The 19,646-nt window shown below is 34.5% G+C and overlaps 1 protein-coding gene across 1 annotated transcript in view; it reads left to right on the top strand.

The window, feature by feature from the left end:
* LOC117323541 (neurexin-2-like) overlaps positions 1–16,207 on the top strand; it is a 166,902-nt gene extending 150,695 nt beyond the window's left edge. The window contains 6 exon segments of the mRNA XM_033878818.1: positions 38–209; positions 5,831–5,929; positions 7,381–7,480; positions 7,730–7,763; positions 10,223–10,410; positions 10,890–16,207. Of these exon segments, the coding sequence (XP_033734709.1) occupies positions 38–209; positions 5,831–5,929; positions 7,381–7,480; positions 7,730–7,763; positions 10,223–10,410; positions 10,890–11,292 (996 nt within the window). The 3' untranslated portion in view covers positions 11,293–16,207.
* Positions 16,208–19,646: the final 3,439 nt, after the last annotated feature.

The raw sequence follows: 19,646 nt of genomic DNA, 5'->3' as shown, positions 1-19,646 counted from the left end.
TCTGTTATGGGGTGACTGATTGTAATAACTTTTGTAGGTTGACGGAAATGTATTTGTGGTATATAACATGGGAACCGATAATCACCCTTTGGGACAGTTGCTACGGAAACACAACAACGGAAAATACCATGTGATACGATTTGTACGATCCGGAGCCAATGCAACACTACAGATCAACGAGGGACCTATTGTTCCGAAAAATCCTTCAGGTAAAAATATACATCACAAAGATAGTACTGGGGGTGATCTGTAAAATCATTGTGCTCGTTAACCGCTACAAAAATTAATTACAAAACCTGAATCATCAGATGAAAATAAATTTTAGAATACAACCTATAAGTTTCCCCTGAAGAGAACATCCCAAATTTTGCAAAAATGAAATTTAAAGATTTCTGTACATAGTCATTAAGGCTATGGCATGGTAATGATGACATTGTACAGCACAACTATGGACGGAACTCTTCTGTGAATGGAGGTTCATATATGTGATAAATGTCATGGTAACATACATATTAATACTTACTGTTTTTTTCCTCTGCAAACCGGGAATAATGGAGAGAAAGTTCATTGATTGCTGTATACAATAAAATGGCTGTTAAAACTGCCAAAAGTTTGTAAACTGAGCTCAAATTTACTGAAGTAGACAATAGTTTCATGAAAAAATAAAATTCTTTACAGAAATACTTATGTTAGTGTCACCTAAAACTTTCATTTAAAACTAAAAATTTTATTTCTTTATTTTAACTAGTTTTTTTCCTTTATATATATATATATATATATATAACAAACATCTGTTTGTTAGGATCCAGTACATGTACCTATATATTGGACCATACCGTCATTATTACTTACTAGACCCTATATATATAAAGAAGAAAAATATGTGTTTTACCGTTCCATTTGATATTTAGTGAATTTTGAGCTCAGTAGATTATTTTGTTGAAGGGTTTATTCTAACATACATGTAAACTATGGTATATACTTTGACATGTCATGTCAGAATCAAGAGAGCTGTAAGGTCAGTGATACTTTTCCAGGATATTTAATGGTTGATAGATAATAGATATGTTCCACCCAAGTTTTTAACATGGTAACTACTATTCTGGAATTGTGGATATTTATTTCATATTAAAAAAAAAATCTATATTTAAAAAAAAAACTTTGTGCATGCAACATTTTGAGTGGTCTAGTCATATTCCAACAATATTCACAACCTGCAGGAAGCATCTCTTTATTGATTTGGTGTGTTGGTGAGGCTGGAAAGATACGGGCAGACAGTGAATTAGACAATTAAGATTTCTCTCCTCCACAATTTGAAAATGTTGATGAGACATACGTGCATGAAAAGGTCGTAAAGTTATATTGAATATCTGCATCAAAACGACAAGAAAGAAATATCCATCAAATTGATCAATACACATTTTTCTCTAGTATATTGAACATGCAGCATAAAAAGATAAAAGTAAAAAATAATTTATACATCTGTAGAATATATACTAAATTTCAATTTATTTGGTAGGTATATGGGAGGTACATCAGTTATGGTTCCAAAAGAACCTGAAACCCATGTGAAGTATTAAAAAAGGTTTCAAGGCTGTTTATGTTTGAAAACAACGGAGATGAAAGATTTTGGAAAGATTGTTAATTAAATCTGATTAAATCTTGATTAAATCTCATGAATTATACAAAAAAAAGAAAGAAAAGGATGATTCAATTGATGATTGGTGATCATTGAGGAGTCAGCATTTCTGGATGAGTAGTACCCTGCTGTTTTTTTCTTGGTCAGATTTTGATGTACTGAGCTGAAGTTGTAAGCAGATAGTGTCTGTTTGGAATTCGGACATATTGGATGAATTAATTGTTCATGGACATGCACATCAGCACATAGAATTAGGATTTAATAGGTTTTAATGTCCAAAAATTTAATCTAATATTTTTGGCAAAATGTAGTCTGTATCGGCGATTAATATCCTTTGATTAATTAAGTTATTATCATTATTTTAAATCAGAAAGATTTAATTATTAAAATTGTGGCTCATTATAGTACTGCATTATTAGTACATGTATGGAATTGTTATGGTATAGATTATCAAATATTACAACAAAATAATGCATTTTATATTAATTGTTTTACATGTACATCATTGGTGAAACTTTTTTCTGTCAGAGTATTTCCTTTTAGTCATTAATTTGTATATTAATCTATTTTTTATTATTTTCTAAAATAAGATTGATGAGTCATGAGAAATGAGCATTAAATTACTTCAAATTTGTTTCACAACAATTTAACATTAAAATAACAATTTATAAAAGTTGTTTAATCTTTTAATTTGAATCTTAAGTAGAACATATATTGCGGTATTATCTTGGGATAATGTTTTGTAGGAAAACTGTGAAACAGAAATCTTTACAGAAACTGCTTTGGCTGGTATCTGGACCATATTTTTTGTCATATGTTAAACGATTTAAAGGCATAAGCTTGACATATTCAATAACATAAACATTGTGTAGAATCAGTCTGCTAAATCAGATACACGGACAGACGGTGTTGTTTTTATGTATGAGAGATAAGTGTATGTTCAATGTACTAATGATAATTTCTATAACCAATATATATAGTAGAGTAAAAGAGTAAGGATTTTTTGTAGATCTATAGACCAGAAAAGAAATTACCAAATACAAAAGTTTTTGAAGTTTGTGATATATTCTAATTATAAAAAGATATGTGTATGTTCTTATCCGATCAATCAGGCTTAGAATTTGATTGAATTGTGTTAAATCAGACAGACAGACAAATGGTGTGTTAAATCAGACAGACAGACAGACAGACAGACAGACAGATGGTGTGTTAAATCAGACAGACAGACAGATGATGTGTTAACTCAGACAGACAGACAGACAGACATATGGTGTGTGTAAGCAGACAGACAGACAGATGACATGTTAAATCAGACAGACAGACAGACAGATGGTGTGTGTAAGCAGACATACAAATGATGTGTTAAATCAGACAGACATATGATGTGTTAAATCAGACAGACAGACAGACAGACAGATGGTGTGTTAAATCAGACAGACAGACAGACAGACAGATGGTGTGTGTAAGCAGACATACAGACAGATGGTGTCTGTAAGCAGACAGACAGATGGTGTGTGTAAGCAGACAGACAGACAGATGATGTGTTAAATCAGACAGACAGACAGACAGACATATGGTGTGTTAAATTAGACAGACAGACAAATGGTGTGTTAAGTCAGACAGACAGACAGATGACGTGTTAAATCAGACAGACAGACAAATGGTGTGTTAAATCAGACAGACAGACACACAGACAGACAGATGGTGTGTTAAATCAGACAGACAGACAGATGATGTGTTAAATCAGACAGACAGACAGACATACAGACAGATGGTGTGTGTAAGCAGACAGACAGACAGATGACGTGTTAAATCAGACAGACAGACAGACAGACAGACAGATGGTGTGTGTAAGCAGACAGACAGATGATGTGTTAAATCAGACAGACAGATTATGTGTTAAATCAGACAGACAGACAGATGGTGTGTTAAATCAGACAGACAGACAGATGGTGTGTGTAAGCAGACATACAGACAGATGGTGTGTGTAAGCAGGCAGACAGACAGATGATGTGTTAAATCAGACAGACAGACAGGCAGACAGATGGTGTGTTAAATCAGACAGACAGATGGTGTCTGTAAGCAGACAGACAGACAGATGGTGTGTGTAAGCAGACAAACAGACAGATGATGTGTTAAATCAGACAGACAGACAGATAGTGTGTTAAATCAAATTAACACAAATGTTATTTCAAATCAGACAGATACATAAGTAGATTGTATGTTAAATCAGACAGACAGACATATATTATGTTGAATTGGACGGACAGACAGACAGATGGTGTTATAAATCAAACAGAAAGACATGGTGTGTCAAAACAGGTAGACAAGGTTTTTACATCGGATGGACACGTAGATGGTGTATGTGTTAAATCAGACAGACAAACAGTGTGTATATTCAGACAGACAGATGGTGTGTTACATTAGACAGACACTAATATGGTGTGAATCAGACAGACAGATGGTGTGATACATCAAAGACAAATGGTTTACACCATACAGACAGACAGACAGACATATGGTGTATTACATCAGAGACAAATGGTTTACACCATACAGACATAAAGACAGACAGACAGTGTGTTACATCAGACAAATGGTTTACACCATACAGACAGACAGACAGATGGTGTGTTACATCAGACAAATGGTTTACACCCTACAGACTGACAGACAGACAGATGGTGTGTTACATCAGACAAATGGTTTACACCCTACAGACTGACAGACAGACAGATGGTGTGTTACATCAGACAAATGGTTTACACCCTACAGACTGACAGACAGACAGACAGACAGATGGTGTTTTACATCAGACAAATGGTTTACACCATACAGACAGACAGACAGATGGTGTTACATCAGACAAATGGTTTACACCCTACAGACTGACAGACAGACAGACAGACAGATGGTGTTTTACATCAGACAAATGGTTTACACCATACAGACAGACAGACAGATGGTGTGTTACATCAGACAAATGGTTTACACCCTACAGACTGACATACATACAGACAGACAGACAGACAGATGGTGTTTTACATCAGACAAATGGTTTACACCATACAGACAGACAGACAGATGGTGTGTTACATCAGACAAATGATTTACACCCTACAGACTGACAGACAGACAGACAGGCAGATGGTGTGTAACATCAAACAGATAAATTATCTATGATTAAATCTGATTCTAAGATGATGTTTTAACAGTAAAATTTTGAATGCTGTTTAAGAATATTTTAAGTGAATCCTTGGTTTTATACTGTTAAGTAAAACAGCAAAGTACAGTTTAATAAAGCTAGCTATACATGTTAATGATTTTAAAGGCAACATATCACATACTGTATTTTACCACATGTTTTCACTAAAACTTGTAAAACATTTTCATGAATGGTGAAATTTACAAGAAAATTATCAACTTTTAAAACTAGGATCCACTTAAATAATTCTTATTATTACACACTCATGCTATTGTAAAGAGTTCTCTCCCTTGGAAACATTCTGGTATTATTTGAATTAAATAAAAACAAAAATGAAAAACAAAAAAAATAATGATAACAATAAATCAGAATTTACCTCTTGCTTTGATATTTTGGGTCAAATATAACGTCATGATGATTGAATAATGGTTCTAAGGGGGATAACTCTGTTTTGAGTGTGTGTAGTCTGACCATGTCTTTTTAATGCATCAGAAACCATGTCACAGCTTTACCCATGGAAGACTTTTGAAGGTAATCACCATCCTCCCATAAATTGCACCCCAAAAGCTTTAAATCTTTGGCTTTTGTCTTTACAACTCCTCAATATTTATATCTCAAACACATCAAAAAATAAACAGGAAAATATAAATAATTGGGAAGGGAGACAACTCTGTTGTTCTTACAGCTGATAGTTGTTGGACTGTCTTGTGTCAATATCTATCGTAAAACATCTTAAATGATAAAATGTGGTTCAAAATCAAAAAAAAAAGATTGAAAATTTTTTGAGCGGATTCAAATTATTTAACAAAGATGGAGAAAATTAAGAAATTAAGAAAACATAGTGAATTAACCTTTGAATATGTAGCTTATATATGATATGGGGAAAATGTATAGTTTGTTGTTTTGAATACATATTGCTGTTAATGTAGTTGCCATGGTTTCTATGGCATCCAGGGTCACAATAGGAGTGTTCTTGTGTGTTTTAGGAGAACAGCTTAGTGTGTTTAACGAGCAGGCCAGGATCTTCATTGGTGGCTACAAAAACAACACCGGCATACACAGACAGTTTGTTGGTACCTTGCAAGGTATGGATGCAATGAGAGTGTCTCAAATTCAGCCAAAGGGCCAAAGGAGCTTGATGTCATGGTGCGACGTCCATTGTCTGTCTTCCATCATCCATCAGGCTTTAACTTTTCCATTTAAACAATTTCTTCTCATTAACCAAGATGCCCAGAGTTATGACATTTGGCTAATTGGTTCCTTGAATGAGGCCCCACAGATTTACGAAAATAAATCATCTTGACCCATATTGAAGGGCACTTGTCAAATTCCTTAAAACCTTTAAACAATTTCTTCTCGCTAAGCAAGACTCTCAGAATCATAATATTTGATGAGACCCAACAAAGTTTGCAAAAAGAAATGACTTTAACTCATGTTCAAGGTCATAGGGATTAAATTCCTTAAAACCTATTAACAACTTCTGGTAAGCCGAAATTCCAACAATCATGATATTTTAATGATAAGTTCCTTGAATGAGGTCCAACAAATTTTCCAAAAAGAAATTACCTTGAACCATTTATTCAAGGTCACAGAGGTCAAATTGTTCAAGCATATGGAGGACTTTACCTGAAAGGCCTAGAATGAAATTTGTTTTGAATAATTGAAAGGCAGAGAGTCATCAAACAAATGAATTCAAGGTGATCGAGCCATTCAGGCCCGTTGGGACTCTTGTCATATAACTCTTCAAAAATCACCTTCAATAATGTACCCCATCCAGAGAGTTAAAGTGAATGCAACCATGGCCCTGGAGTATCAAGGATGTCAAAAATACAACTGAAATAGTGATGCTAAAGCTCCATCTAGTGGTTCTTAGGGAGTCAACTTATTCCCCCTGATGTCCCTACATGCGTGAAATTTCTGCATTATAACACTGAATAAAGTGTGTGTCTTGGAAATATTTTACTCATATATATGTCTATGTTGAATTTAGACAAAACCTGCTATTTCAGTCATACACTTTCACCCATGATGATATATTTGGAAAAATCAAATTTCACACATATTTTTAAACTCTAATAGCTTTTATACCAGTAATTGATTAATTCTAGTCACCATTTCTGTCCTAATTTTGATGAATCTTCTCATAACCATTGAGGGGGAAAAAGAGAAGAAAAAACAAAGCATTCATTTCAGATTAAACTTTGTCATCTTCTTTTAAAGCAACCCTTCCTTACAGAAATCAACATTTGCAGAAATGATTTAATTAATTTGAATAAGATGCAGAATTTTCATTTGAAAAATAAATAAAGTGTGTGTCTTGGAAATATTTCACTCATATATATGTCTATGTTGTATTGTGACAAAACCAGCTATTTCAGTCATACACTTTCACCCATGAGGATATATTTGGAAAAATTGAATTTCACACTTATTTGTAAACTCTGATATATATGTACCAGTAATTGCTTAATAAATAAATGCTATTTAGAATTAGGAGTTTTAGAGATATTTGATAGAATGACATGTTATGTTTCAGGCCTTGTATTCAATGGCCTACCTCTGCTGGAAATGGCCTCGAGAAATGACAGCCGTGTGACGGTAGAAGGACGCGTACAGCCTCACATTCCTATGAGAACGTAAGAGTTTTACATAGTTTTGTCTCATTAGGGAGTCTTATAAAAACTGGATTTTTTTTCTCACCGATGGAACTCTTGAAATGGAATATGATTGGGATATGATTTTTCTAAAATCAACAAAAGTTTTTAGACAACCTGTTTTAAAAGTTATTCATATTAGCCCCTTCATCTGAATGATTATGATTATTATCTTTCTATCGTAAAAATTTAGGAGATTATACTGACACATGATTTTGTTTTTATCCACAGAAAAGCAGACATACAATCTACCATGGGAATACGGGTAAGTTAACCGATCAGCACCCTAGACGGTCCCATTCATTCTGAAATAAAATGTATAAAAGAATTTAACTTTAAAACAATATCATGTGCTGTGGGTCTGAAATAAGACCCACATCGTCCCAAACTACAAATACCTATCAGCTCTTTAGAGAATTCTCAGTTTTAGTTTAAAGGCTGTGAATTACATGCTCATTTCCTTAAACATTTAAATTATTGATTTATTTTAAACTTCGTTTTAAGTTATTAGGTGGGGAATCAGGAATTCACTTTTTTATATAAACATAGAAATAAATTGGTTTAATTAGCATCGGCCAGTTTCCATGTTTTTGGCATATTACATATAAGATGTCACAATATCGGAATGCTCTTTATTTTTGATGTGACAAAGATGGAGGGTATTTTTTGTATAGTTCACAGTCATACAACAGGACTGTTGATGATGTAAAGCAGGAATTTCTGATAACAAACTTCAGCATCAACTATCTGAAAGGTCACTCAAGGCAGAAGAGGAGCCGTGCAAGGACTGTAACAACTTGTTGAGGAAGCAGACGACACCAGACATTCCAAGTAGGCCCAATGTCACACACAATCGTGCAGACAAAACCAGTGGAGTAGACACACTTTGGAGAATTCTACATCAATCCAAAGATGAAGGTGTAACAGTAATGACTGAGGTCAATGATCCAGAGGCTGTAACAAATGATACAGAAAGTGTGGACATGACTTTGCAGGATTCATTAGACAGAGACAATAATTCGACTCGACATTGGACAGGATCTGGAGACGAAGGTAGTCCAAGTTCAGGCGATAGTCAAACTCCTGATTTTGACCCTGATGAAAATAGTATCACATACTATGACACAGAAAACAGCAATATTTTATCTGATTTTGAAAATCATCCAGAGGATGAAGACACTGAACAGACATTGCTAATTGGCTCTGGAGATTACAATATTCCACCAGAAGGCGCTGAAAACATGTTGTCAAACATTCCATCAGAGTCCATTCATTCTGAGGGATCAGGCTGGTCAAAATCGTTAACAGAGAGTGACAGCCAGCCACAGTCGAAAAGACACTACGAAAAATCTATCGACCATCAAGTCAAGGGAAAATTTGTCTTTGAAAATGGATCAACTTCAAACTTGATTAAGCCAGGAGGTGGCCGTTTCCCCAAGGATAGAGGGAAGGTGGATGTTTCCGGAGAAACACAATACATTCCTATACATTCCACTACTACTGTAAGTCTGGCCTGAGTCTTGCGCATGGCAGATTTACTCCTGAAAAACACAAACTGAACATTTCCTGCATAATGGCGGTTTGACCTGTTTCGTTTGCATGGTTGTCATGGAAACATACATTGGATATCTAAAGTTCTAACACAAAGTATATGTTGTAATGACAATTATTGGAGAGACGTCTGTATAACAAAATATTCATACATGTACCAAGTATATATAAGTTTCACTAACAAACTCCGTTGCATTTTTACACTCCAGATTAATCTAAATTGGATCAAGCATTTTGGACGAATGGAAAGTTACTTTTAAGACATATATGTAGCATAACTAAAATACCTGAAATTCTAACACCTTGGACATTATACACAGTGCATGGTCATAATGCCCAGGTAACTTACTCTCCTAACTGTCTCAACCAACATTTAACAACCATGCAGTTAGGTTGGAAACCTAAGATGAATGCCTTCTCTGAATGTAAACTACAGGTCACTTATAAAAACTGGCGTTTTCACTGAGAATTACTAAGCTTACTTAGTGAATGTCCCAAACAGGGTACTTGTAAACGTAGTGTTTTCCCAGAGGATTCACTTTAACAGTATTGTGCTCAGATGCTATGAGTGCATGCCTTTAACTGAGCATGCATAGCTATATACACGACTAGAGAACATTGCTGTACATGCTCAATTAGGATACTAATGAGATCGGGGTTGGGGGGAGTGTAGAATATCAATCTTTGCCATATTGATGTTTGCTCAAAGTCAGTATGTTCTGAGGCTGGCCCTAACTTAGTTGTGCATGTTAAATTTTGATTATTATATCTGCATTTTATAACATGTCTAACATCTTAGAAAGTATCGATTGTAGTTTGTGAATTTTTCCTGTGTGGATATTCTTGGTTCATTGCTATGCTTATCAGTTTTTTCGGGATTGATCGGAAGAACAAAAATGGAAACATGATTTGTAAATATATGTCAATTGAGCAGAAAATTAAGAAGAAAAAAGGAAATAAGAAAATAAAAGGAATAAAATAGAAGAGTTCAAACTTTCGTAGAACCAATCAAGATAACGCAACATTGATCTCTTGTCTGACTGTACTTACAATATTTAGGTCAATATTTTTGCAACAGCCAATCAGAAGGACCAAATAATTAGTTAATCATTATAACAATCTATGATATGCTATAACGAGGCCTTTATACGTGTATTTTTTTTATCTTAACAGCACACCACTCCACGACAGGGCATCACCGATGAGATTATCCACGAGGTGCCATACTCTGGTGACGGAACAGGCTGTCCGACAGACGACGAAGATGACTGTACATCGGTAGGGTCGGGGACTGGAGATGACATTATTACACCTGTTGTCAAAATCAGCACTACACCAAAACCGCCATCAACACAGTCCAGGTAAATAAACTCTCGTACACATGGTCAAGAAAAGCAGCTAAACCATTGCGAGCATTTTAAAATCTCTTATTTCCCTTGTCAAGCAAAGAGTGCATTTAATTGACGTAACTTTGACGATGTTCCTTCAGTGATAAGGTAGAAGTGAATGCCAGAAGGTGAAAGGTCACCTGACCTCTGCCATTGAACTCTTTACCTGACAAAGGAAAGAGACATTTTTGTTGGGTCAAAAACACAATATTCAAGATAAACATATTTCCAAAGCATTTCCCACAAAGAAATATTATATAACCCAGGTAAAATTGCCATTCACACAGCTGGCTGTTAGGGTAATATTAATTTATTAATATAATTTTATTCCCTCAGACTTGAAGAAAAAAAAGAAAAAAATATGTGCACATCCCAAATCTGCCATGTTTCATCTAGATACTTATAACTGTATTTACCTATACATATTTTACCAAAGCATTGTTTGTTTTCAGTGGCGGTAACATGTGTGACGATGGCAAAGATACAAGTTGTCAGAATAGCATATATTTAATCAACGAGTCTACGACCACAGAGAGGAAAGACAAGGGCAACACCGAGCTGGGATCTGTGGACCTTAGTAAGCCAACAGGAGGTCAGATGGAGTCGGAACTTACTCCCCACAACATCGGTCTCATCATTGGAATTATTGCTGTCGTTATTGTTGCCTTGATCATTCTAATAATAGCCCTGTATAAATTTCATCGACGAGACGAAGGGACTTACAAAGTAGACGAAACACAAAACTTTGCATATTTAGAATCAAAGAAACAGAATGGAAATGGAGCATTATTAGGACCTGTTCCCGGAAATGGGAAAATGGCAAAAAAGAAAGACGTTAAGGAGTGGTACGTGTGACCTGCTGTGATATTTGTGAAGGTTGTGTTTTGTTTAGAGAGTATTCTGCTATTGGAATGGGGTTGGAGGGTAATTATAATATTATGAGCCAGAAAGTATTACAAGGATTACATATCAGTGATGAGGTTGGCAGAAATCAGTGGAAACACAAAAAGACTTGTCCGTTCTGTATCTGCTCTAAAATGTAAACATGGAATGTATATGATTCTTTCTTGCAATTATAGTGTTATTCAAAAGTGCAAACAAATATGAGAATACAGAGGGATCAAGATAATCAATTAACAATGCCACATTGTTAAAAGTTCATGAAAAAACAAAGACATTATAGTTAAAAATAGAGGCCCTCCTGGTGCAGTGTTTCCATGGTGATCTGATATGCACCATGGCCTGTCAATCACTTGATCTCCATGTGGTGCTGTGATTTATAGTTATAACTGGTCAGTTTATTGAAAGATTTTTCCAGCATCATCCTAACTCATCAATGGAAATGTGGATGTTTATTATTGAAATATTCTTAAGTATTTCAGCAGAAGCTAAATGGTTGGGACCTTGATATGGAGTCAAAATGATATTGAATCAAAACATCTCAAGGTCAAGGTCATTGAAATGGGTTGTTATGAACTGATGACCAGTCAAACAGCACATTCAGTCATCACGATTTGGATTGAAAATTAAACAAAGTGGCATTCAAAGTTGACAGATTGTGCCCACACCTGGACATAATGTTGGACCAATGTTTGCCTCTGTTTGAATGTGGTTTGATAAGGATAGATGTAAAATCGCTGGATACAGACTTTCCGCTCGTTTCTTCCATGGATTAACCCAAAAGTATAAAAAGTCATCTGTTGTATTCAAAATAAAGCTTTACAGCTGTTGAAAGACATGTCAAAGACATCACAGGATATATATATCTGCCCTGTGTTGTTTGACCTTCAGAGGACAAAGGCCATTATATGATTGACCTCATGGGAAAACCTACATTATAACAATCTTTAAAAGCTAAGGTCAATGTAAACTGACCAAATTGGTGTTAGAGTGATTTGAGTGGTCCAGGTCCTATATTTTGTACAGAGGATTGGACCCTCAGGACACACATACATAGGTCACACAGACCAACTCATCCTGTCACCCCTACTCACAACATTGGACTCACCCCCTGTTAATCAATATACCTGGACTTGATGTAACAAATTGGGACAGGAGGATATTTTTATGTATAGCTTTTAATGACTTCTAGAGGTCAAAGGTCACATTTTGATATCAAATGCCACAGAGTAATTTCAGAAGATGAGAGGTTACCAAAAATCAATTAAGATGAACTTCAAGCTATTGAAATCTACATGGTTGAAAAAAGGAACTCAGTAGAGATACATGTATTTTGAAATGTGATCTTTATCTTGAAAGTGATACCTGCATCTGCTCAGAGAACATTTTAAAATTGTTCTGCTGATTAGTAAAATATTTGGGATTTGAATGCACATTCAAATTCTTTAATTATAAAACCTGATTTCTCATTGATGAATGTTAATGATTGAAAAGTATCATAGACAACCCTAAAGTTAATGACCTACAGAGCGTGCCTTTCTCAGAGAGGCGACAGGTGCAAAGTTGTTAGATGTGCCTATTGATACAAGTATGGTCTTAAAAGGTTTTAAAAAAAAAAAAAAACAATAAACTAATCCTAAAGTATAGAGGTTAAAGTATGATATAGTAAGTACTATCCCTACAATAGATTGTTAACAATGGATTTATATATATATGTATATATACAAAACAACAAAGGAAATACTAGTATCGGTTCAGTTTCCGTATCATATCATGTTACTAATCCATTTTTCTTTGCCTCAAATTCATTGTTTTGCATCACTAGCTTGATGTGTTCTGATGTTGTTTCAAGGGAGATAACCCCTACTTGCCAAATTACATAATGATATGAAATCCTATTTGAATTATGTATATGTACTAAGGTCAATGTATTTTGTTGTATGGATTTAATTACCCAATCAAATTTTTTTGTTCACATTCTACAAACATCAGCATTGTAAATACCATCAGACAAGGCATGAAAGTGATATATATCTGTTTAATTATAAAAACTAATTCTGTTGTTCCGATTGAGAGGGACCATAGATTATTTTGTTGTGTATATTAGGGACCATCCATTATTTTTGTTGAGAAATAGTCATTTTGTGGTGGATATTGACACGTTAAACCAGCTTTGTAGTCAAGCTTCCTGTTTGTCCATGGTGTCCAGAACTTAGGGGTTTAATTACGCAATGTGACATTAAGATGTACTTATATTTTTTGTGTAAATATTTTGGTTTATTTTTTCTTCTTAAAAAATTATGAAGATTATACTTCTTAAATTTTCCCCCTAATCACTCTCTCTGGATCCATGACCATTTGTGTAGATAGGGGTAACAATTGTCCGTTTGTTATCCATTCTGTTATATAGTTCATCCCTGAGTTACCAGTTTTATCTTGTGGCTCTAGGTTTTACTTCTTAAAGGAAACCACAGGCAATTCAGATATACAGCTGTATATAAATTGTAATGGATGATCTTTGTTTCTCCTTAAACCAAAAACACAAACATAGATATCAGGGGTCTAGAGCGAGGAATTGTTAAAATCTATCACAGGTAGCGATAAAATAAACTTACTAGATTAGAGCAGAAACCAACTTATGCTTTGGAAGAAATGAAGTACTGACTGGGTGTATGGAAAGTTTTAGCATGTATTGAATAGATAAAGCCTGTACTAGGAGTGAGGACACATGTGTTTGTCTCTTAGATATGAATGTTAAACTAAAGATTCTTATCTAGACCACATGTGCGTGTGTGTCCTAAACAAAATCTGAGCTTGGTCCATATATATCCTGTTATTTCATGGGCTAAACTTGGCTGTGTTTCAGGCAATATCAAACTGATTGTCAGGTATGCGGCTAAATATGTAGTTTTAAATCTCTTCTTCTTACATTACATAATTTTTTTTTTTTCTTGGTTTGGGCATGTTTTTATGATTCAAAGTCCTAAATTGTAAGAGGATTGTTTTGTATGGTATGAAATTACCCAAACAAAGAATAACCAAAACAAAAACAAAAAATGGGACCATATGTAGCAAACAGGTGATTGAAAATTTCTTTTTGAAATGGACTAAGCCAAAAATTTAGGAAATAACACCTTGTAACTGAATAATGCTGGAGTTTTACCTTATATTACAATGGAATGTCTCACAGATTAAAACAAGAATATGCAAAAACATGGAAAATGAAATGAATGTTTTACTAGCATCAATAATTGCATACACTAGATCTTTATTGCATATTCACTCAAAAATAGATATTAACAGACTTGTACTGCAGTGAAATCTGAAAATGTTGCCACCATTTCCATGACAATGAGAATTCTCCCCATTTGTACTGCTGTTATCACACTACGGGTCGTTTTGATTTCTTGATGTTAATTGTCTATGTAGTCATAGAGTAACACATTGTTTTACATAGATAAGGAAAGACATACTGGCAAAATGACAGATATTATGTTGATATATATTAATTAGCTGCTACTGTTTGTTTTGTTCCTGTACAAAGCCATATTGTTTATGAATGCTGTAATTTTGATGCTTCGTAAAGTGTAGATGTCAAGGTCACCTGTGGTTATATGGGGAGACAACCCTGGCTCCAGCTCAATAGATTTCACATTATGTCATTGTCCGATATTTTTTTTTTTTTGTACAAGTAATTCTGGTTTTGTTTTAGATATTGGGTCTGTAAAGAATAATAGTGTTATATTATTTGTGTTTTGTACATTGTTGCATCATAAATGTTCATCTAAATAACAGTATAGTCACTGCAGATATTAAACTCATTATGAAAGAAGAATCATTCCTACAAAATGTTTTATAAAACATTTATTTTCCTGTTCCCATGGAGATTCCTTGTGATATAGTTTATATAACCCTTTGGAGATGGTAGTGACGTGACCTACAGGTAGTGTTGACCCTTCTAATATGTGTCAAAGTTCAATGTGTCTTTTAACATTTGCCAGCTATTTATGGATGTTAAGGTTATTCACATTTGATCATCAATATTGCTTCAAGGTCAATGCTATTGACTGTTTAATGTGAGTCAAGGTCATTTATATTGACCTTCATCTTTTGTGTCAAGGTCGTCCATATATAGTTCAACAGTACTGTAGCTGTCATGTCAGCAGTGGAATACGTCATCAGCAATGTTCTATTATTGTTTTTTTGCTTAGTTTGGACATTGTTGAGCGATGTTGTCTCATAAATTTTTCTCTCTATCTTTTAAAGAGCCAAGATACTGAATTTATTTTTATTTAATCCCTCAGTATGTCCACAGATGACGCTTTCTTCATATTATAATTCCTTGGTATAAATCACGGACACGAAACGCTTGTGTTCTATGGTGATTTGACCTTTAACCTGTACTGTGGCTACATTACCTTACAAATGGATTGATAAGTGTTCTACCCTCGTAGTTCCCGAATCCCTGTGATCACACAATGTTATTGCAGTGTCTATGTTAAAATGATAATAATATGACGCATATATAAAATTCATTTAATGTATATTTTGTTTGTACAAACGAATTGTGTGTTAATGGGAGTGCAGTGAGAGCCGATTTGAAACAGTGTGTGTATGTGCATTAGATGATGAATGATTGGTAGAGTCCAGGGCATTCATAGATCACCTCGTGCGATCTTTCATTTTTATAATGACCTCGGTAATTGTGTCGAAGTCCTCTGCTAACATCGCCAGGCATGCATGGTCGCGCGTGTGTGTTGCCAATTTTATCATGATAACAACTTACGTTTTCATTTGTTTCTAAGCTTTAACATGAAGAGTTGTAGTATAGGAATAAATGTTTTAATACGAAATAAAAAATATGTGTTTGTTGTTGTGTATATATTCCCTCTATATGTATGGAGTAGCGTCTTCGGTATTTACTGTACCGACATGTACCTTGAGGATAAACAGCAAGTCCAAAACCAGTATCAATGACCGACCAATTCTACAGCTGAAGTTTCCGTCTGGATTGGATTAAAAGGTTACTTTTTACCGCTGTGTCGCATGCCTTTCAATATATGCTTCACGAATCTGCTGTTTTCTTCAAAACAAAAATACGATACTCAACACTGACAAGGAAAACCAGGAACATAGATACAAAACTATACTGAACAATCAAAGGAAAACATTGTAAAATGATAAAAACTCCCACAGAATGGAGGAGCTTTGCGTTTGCCAGAAAATGAAACTTCCTTACATGTTCTCTCGTCAATCTCTGGAGAATGAGTTGCTAAGCAGTTATGGGAAACACGAAAATCTGAATTGTATATGTACATGAATATAGATAATTTCACAATCCTTAATAAACTTTGAGTGCAGATAAGACTTAAAAACTCGATACGTAGACTGACAAACTTATGACCTTGCATGCAGTTTTATACATACATGATTGGGGTATTGTACGAGGAGCCTTTTGGTGTTTTGGTATAAAATGCCAAGATGTGTGGGTTATGAAGGATCAAATACAAGCACTCGTTATTATTGTGGTAACGTATTAGATTCTTTAATTTCAAGATCAAAATGTTTTTATAATACGTTGACGGCTAAATATAATACTATAACACAATTGCATCGATTAAGATTTATAAACAAATGGACCAGTATTGAAAATACATAAACATCCTCAAAAACTATTGTAACCTTTCATTGGCTTGCAGTAGTGGTTACTGTTGTAACCACGGATACAAAAACAACAAAGGACGCCTTCATCAAAACGAACATGTAATTCTAACTCAAAATTAACAAAACAAGGGCAATCATTTGTATAGACTACTGACAGACAACTTTTAACAACACCGGTCACATTCCTCGCAGGACACCCGCATGTGTATTGCACCATAACTTCGTCTTCGCCGATACATTTGCATATTATGCACTCGTCCAATCAAAGTCAAGTTTTGCATGTTACTAGGTTAAATGTTCATCTGTATGATACAGAAAAAATAATTTTAAAATATCACTTAACGAAAGGCGGGGCGTGCAAAAACCCTCACAGCACACTCATTCTTCACAGGACACTCGTTAGGTGGACCGTTGAACAACACAAGGTTTCGAAAAATGTAAACTAAGGAAGACAAGAGAAAGTTTTCTCGTGACAACCGACATCAGAATCTCATTTTTGACATACTCGGTTTACTTGTGCGATATGGTCAGTAATGTGGTTTATGTTTTTATTGTGTTAAGCAAAGCTTCTAGCAAAACGTGGGAATCAACAACTACAAATGTACTGCATTGTCCTGTTTTCAGCTTTTGCTAACAGACATAAATGATAAGAAAGAAAAAAAACACGACTGCAGGGTCTATCGACAGACGTGTCGACAAGAACATTATTGGTCCAGAAATAGGACTTTCACGTATGATAGAAAGTACCAGTCACAACTCTGTCTATATTTAACAAACTTATCTCGAAAGCACTACATGACTTGCCTCAGTCCGACGGTTCATTTCAGTTCGAGATATGATTTAATGCTTCGAGTGTGTATGACTTTTCATTAAATATAATATATCTTCGTTGAAGAAACGACACTAAAATCATATATAAATTTCATAAAGTTAAAACTTCTTCATCATTTGACGACTTGGATTTTTTATTTGCATTCGATTTTAAACAATATTTATTTGAGAATAAGTAATACAGAACAATAAATCAAAAGTATACAAGAGGATTTGGTAACAAGCTTAGAGCTTATGTAAAACCATCTCCTTCATTCGATTTTGTTTTGTAGACGATTTTTCCCAATATATAACCATTTTATTTTCAATTTAATTACCTTATAATATAAGACTTGATTGTCACCAAAACAGCCGAGTTGGTTTTCACCGTTTATTTGGACATACGTACAGTGATCTTTAAGTTGTTATCATACACGTATACCATGTTATACATTAATGAAATTAAAAAAAAAAAAAAGCATACAAACATCCGTATAAATATTTTTTTCTCACGAAAAAGTCAACAGCAACTGATTTAGGGATCAGTAATACTACCTAAAAATAGACAAAACGAGGCGAAATATTTACAAACTATGAATACATACGGACAATGACGTAATCAAAAGAGGAATATAAGATCAGAAAGGGTTAGCATGGTCTGTTACATTGACGACACCCGTCATAATAATCTTGGTAAAATGATAAATTACGGCAATGTCACGTTCCCAAATATGAAAATATCAGAAAGGGTAAGCATTGTCTGCTTCATTGACGACATGCCATGTAGATTTAGGTCGAATGTATTAATGTCACGTTCTTAACATGAGAACCGAGGTAGATACTTCGAAACCACTAGGTACAATGGTATGTCATCCTACACTTTGTGTAAGATGGTACTGGCAACGCTTTCCTGAGAGATCACGATATATATTATGGAAATCGTGAAACGAACTCCAGTAAAAAAGATAATGTTTTAGTTTATTGTACCAGTCTATCAAAATATCCAGAGTCATGCGATTTTAGGGGGATATAATGAAAAAACATGATTTATTTTTACTGAATGGATAGAAAAAAAATACGCATGTTCTATTCTTTTTTGGAAGCTGAAAGAACAACCGTTTAAGACCAATGGGCCCGGTTCATGTATGCTACACAGCAGTAGAAAGGTCGATATATGTGTTACACCATCTGCAGACATTCACAAAGTTCGTCCGAGAAGGAGTTCATTTCAGGAAGTAGGTGGATCAGACACGGATAATAAAATCTACGTTCACTGTAAAAAAAAAAAAAAAAAAATCACAATTAGAAAAATATGTACTGTAGTTATTGATATAACTAATATAGTTGGCTGTGTTGAGCTAACTGCACCATCTGCAGATATTCAAAAGGCGAATCTTCAAAGGAAAATAGGAGGATCAGACACGGGAAATCGGAGACGGATGATACAACTTACTTTTAACAAAACAAAACATCGCAATTAGAAAGAAAATTATAACGACCAATATAACTTTATTTGTCAAACAGCTGTTTCGTATTGACTTTCTATTAAAAAATATGAAATATTTGGAACTGTAGCCTTTGTGAAAATGTTGAATGAAAATACTGTTTCAGTTATTCTACTATTACGAAATTAGGTCAGTGTTACTATATATAGCTGTCACAACTACATAATGCTGTGAACGAGTCAGTTATCAAAAGGCTGTAAATATCTACCCAATCGTATGCAACGGTATTGGAAGCACAATCAAGAAAGTGAATTTTTATGTTAATTTGATTGGAGTTTTTCCTTTAATTATGTAAAGAATCTGTTACAGTGACATTGAAGATAACCTTCC

Source organism: Pecten maximus, chromosome 3 (assembly GCF_902652985.1).
Source record: "Pecten maximus chromosome 3, xPecMax1.1, whole genome shotgun sequence".
In the NCBI taxonomy this organism is placed as follows: Eukaryota; Metazoa; Mollusca; class Bivalvia; order Pectinida; family Pectinidae; genus Pecten; species Pecten maximus.
The sequence above is the reverse complement of the archived record's forward strand: the minus strand, read 5'-3'. Positions and strand labels throughout refer to the sequence as shown.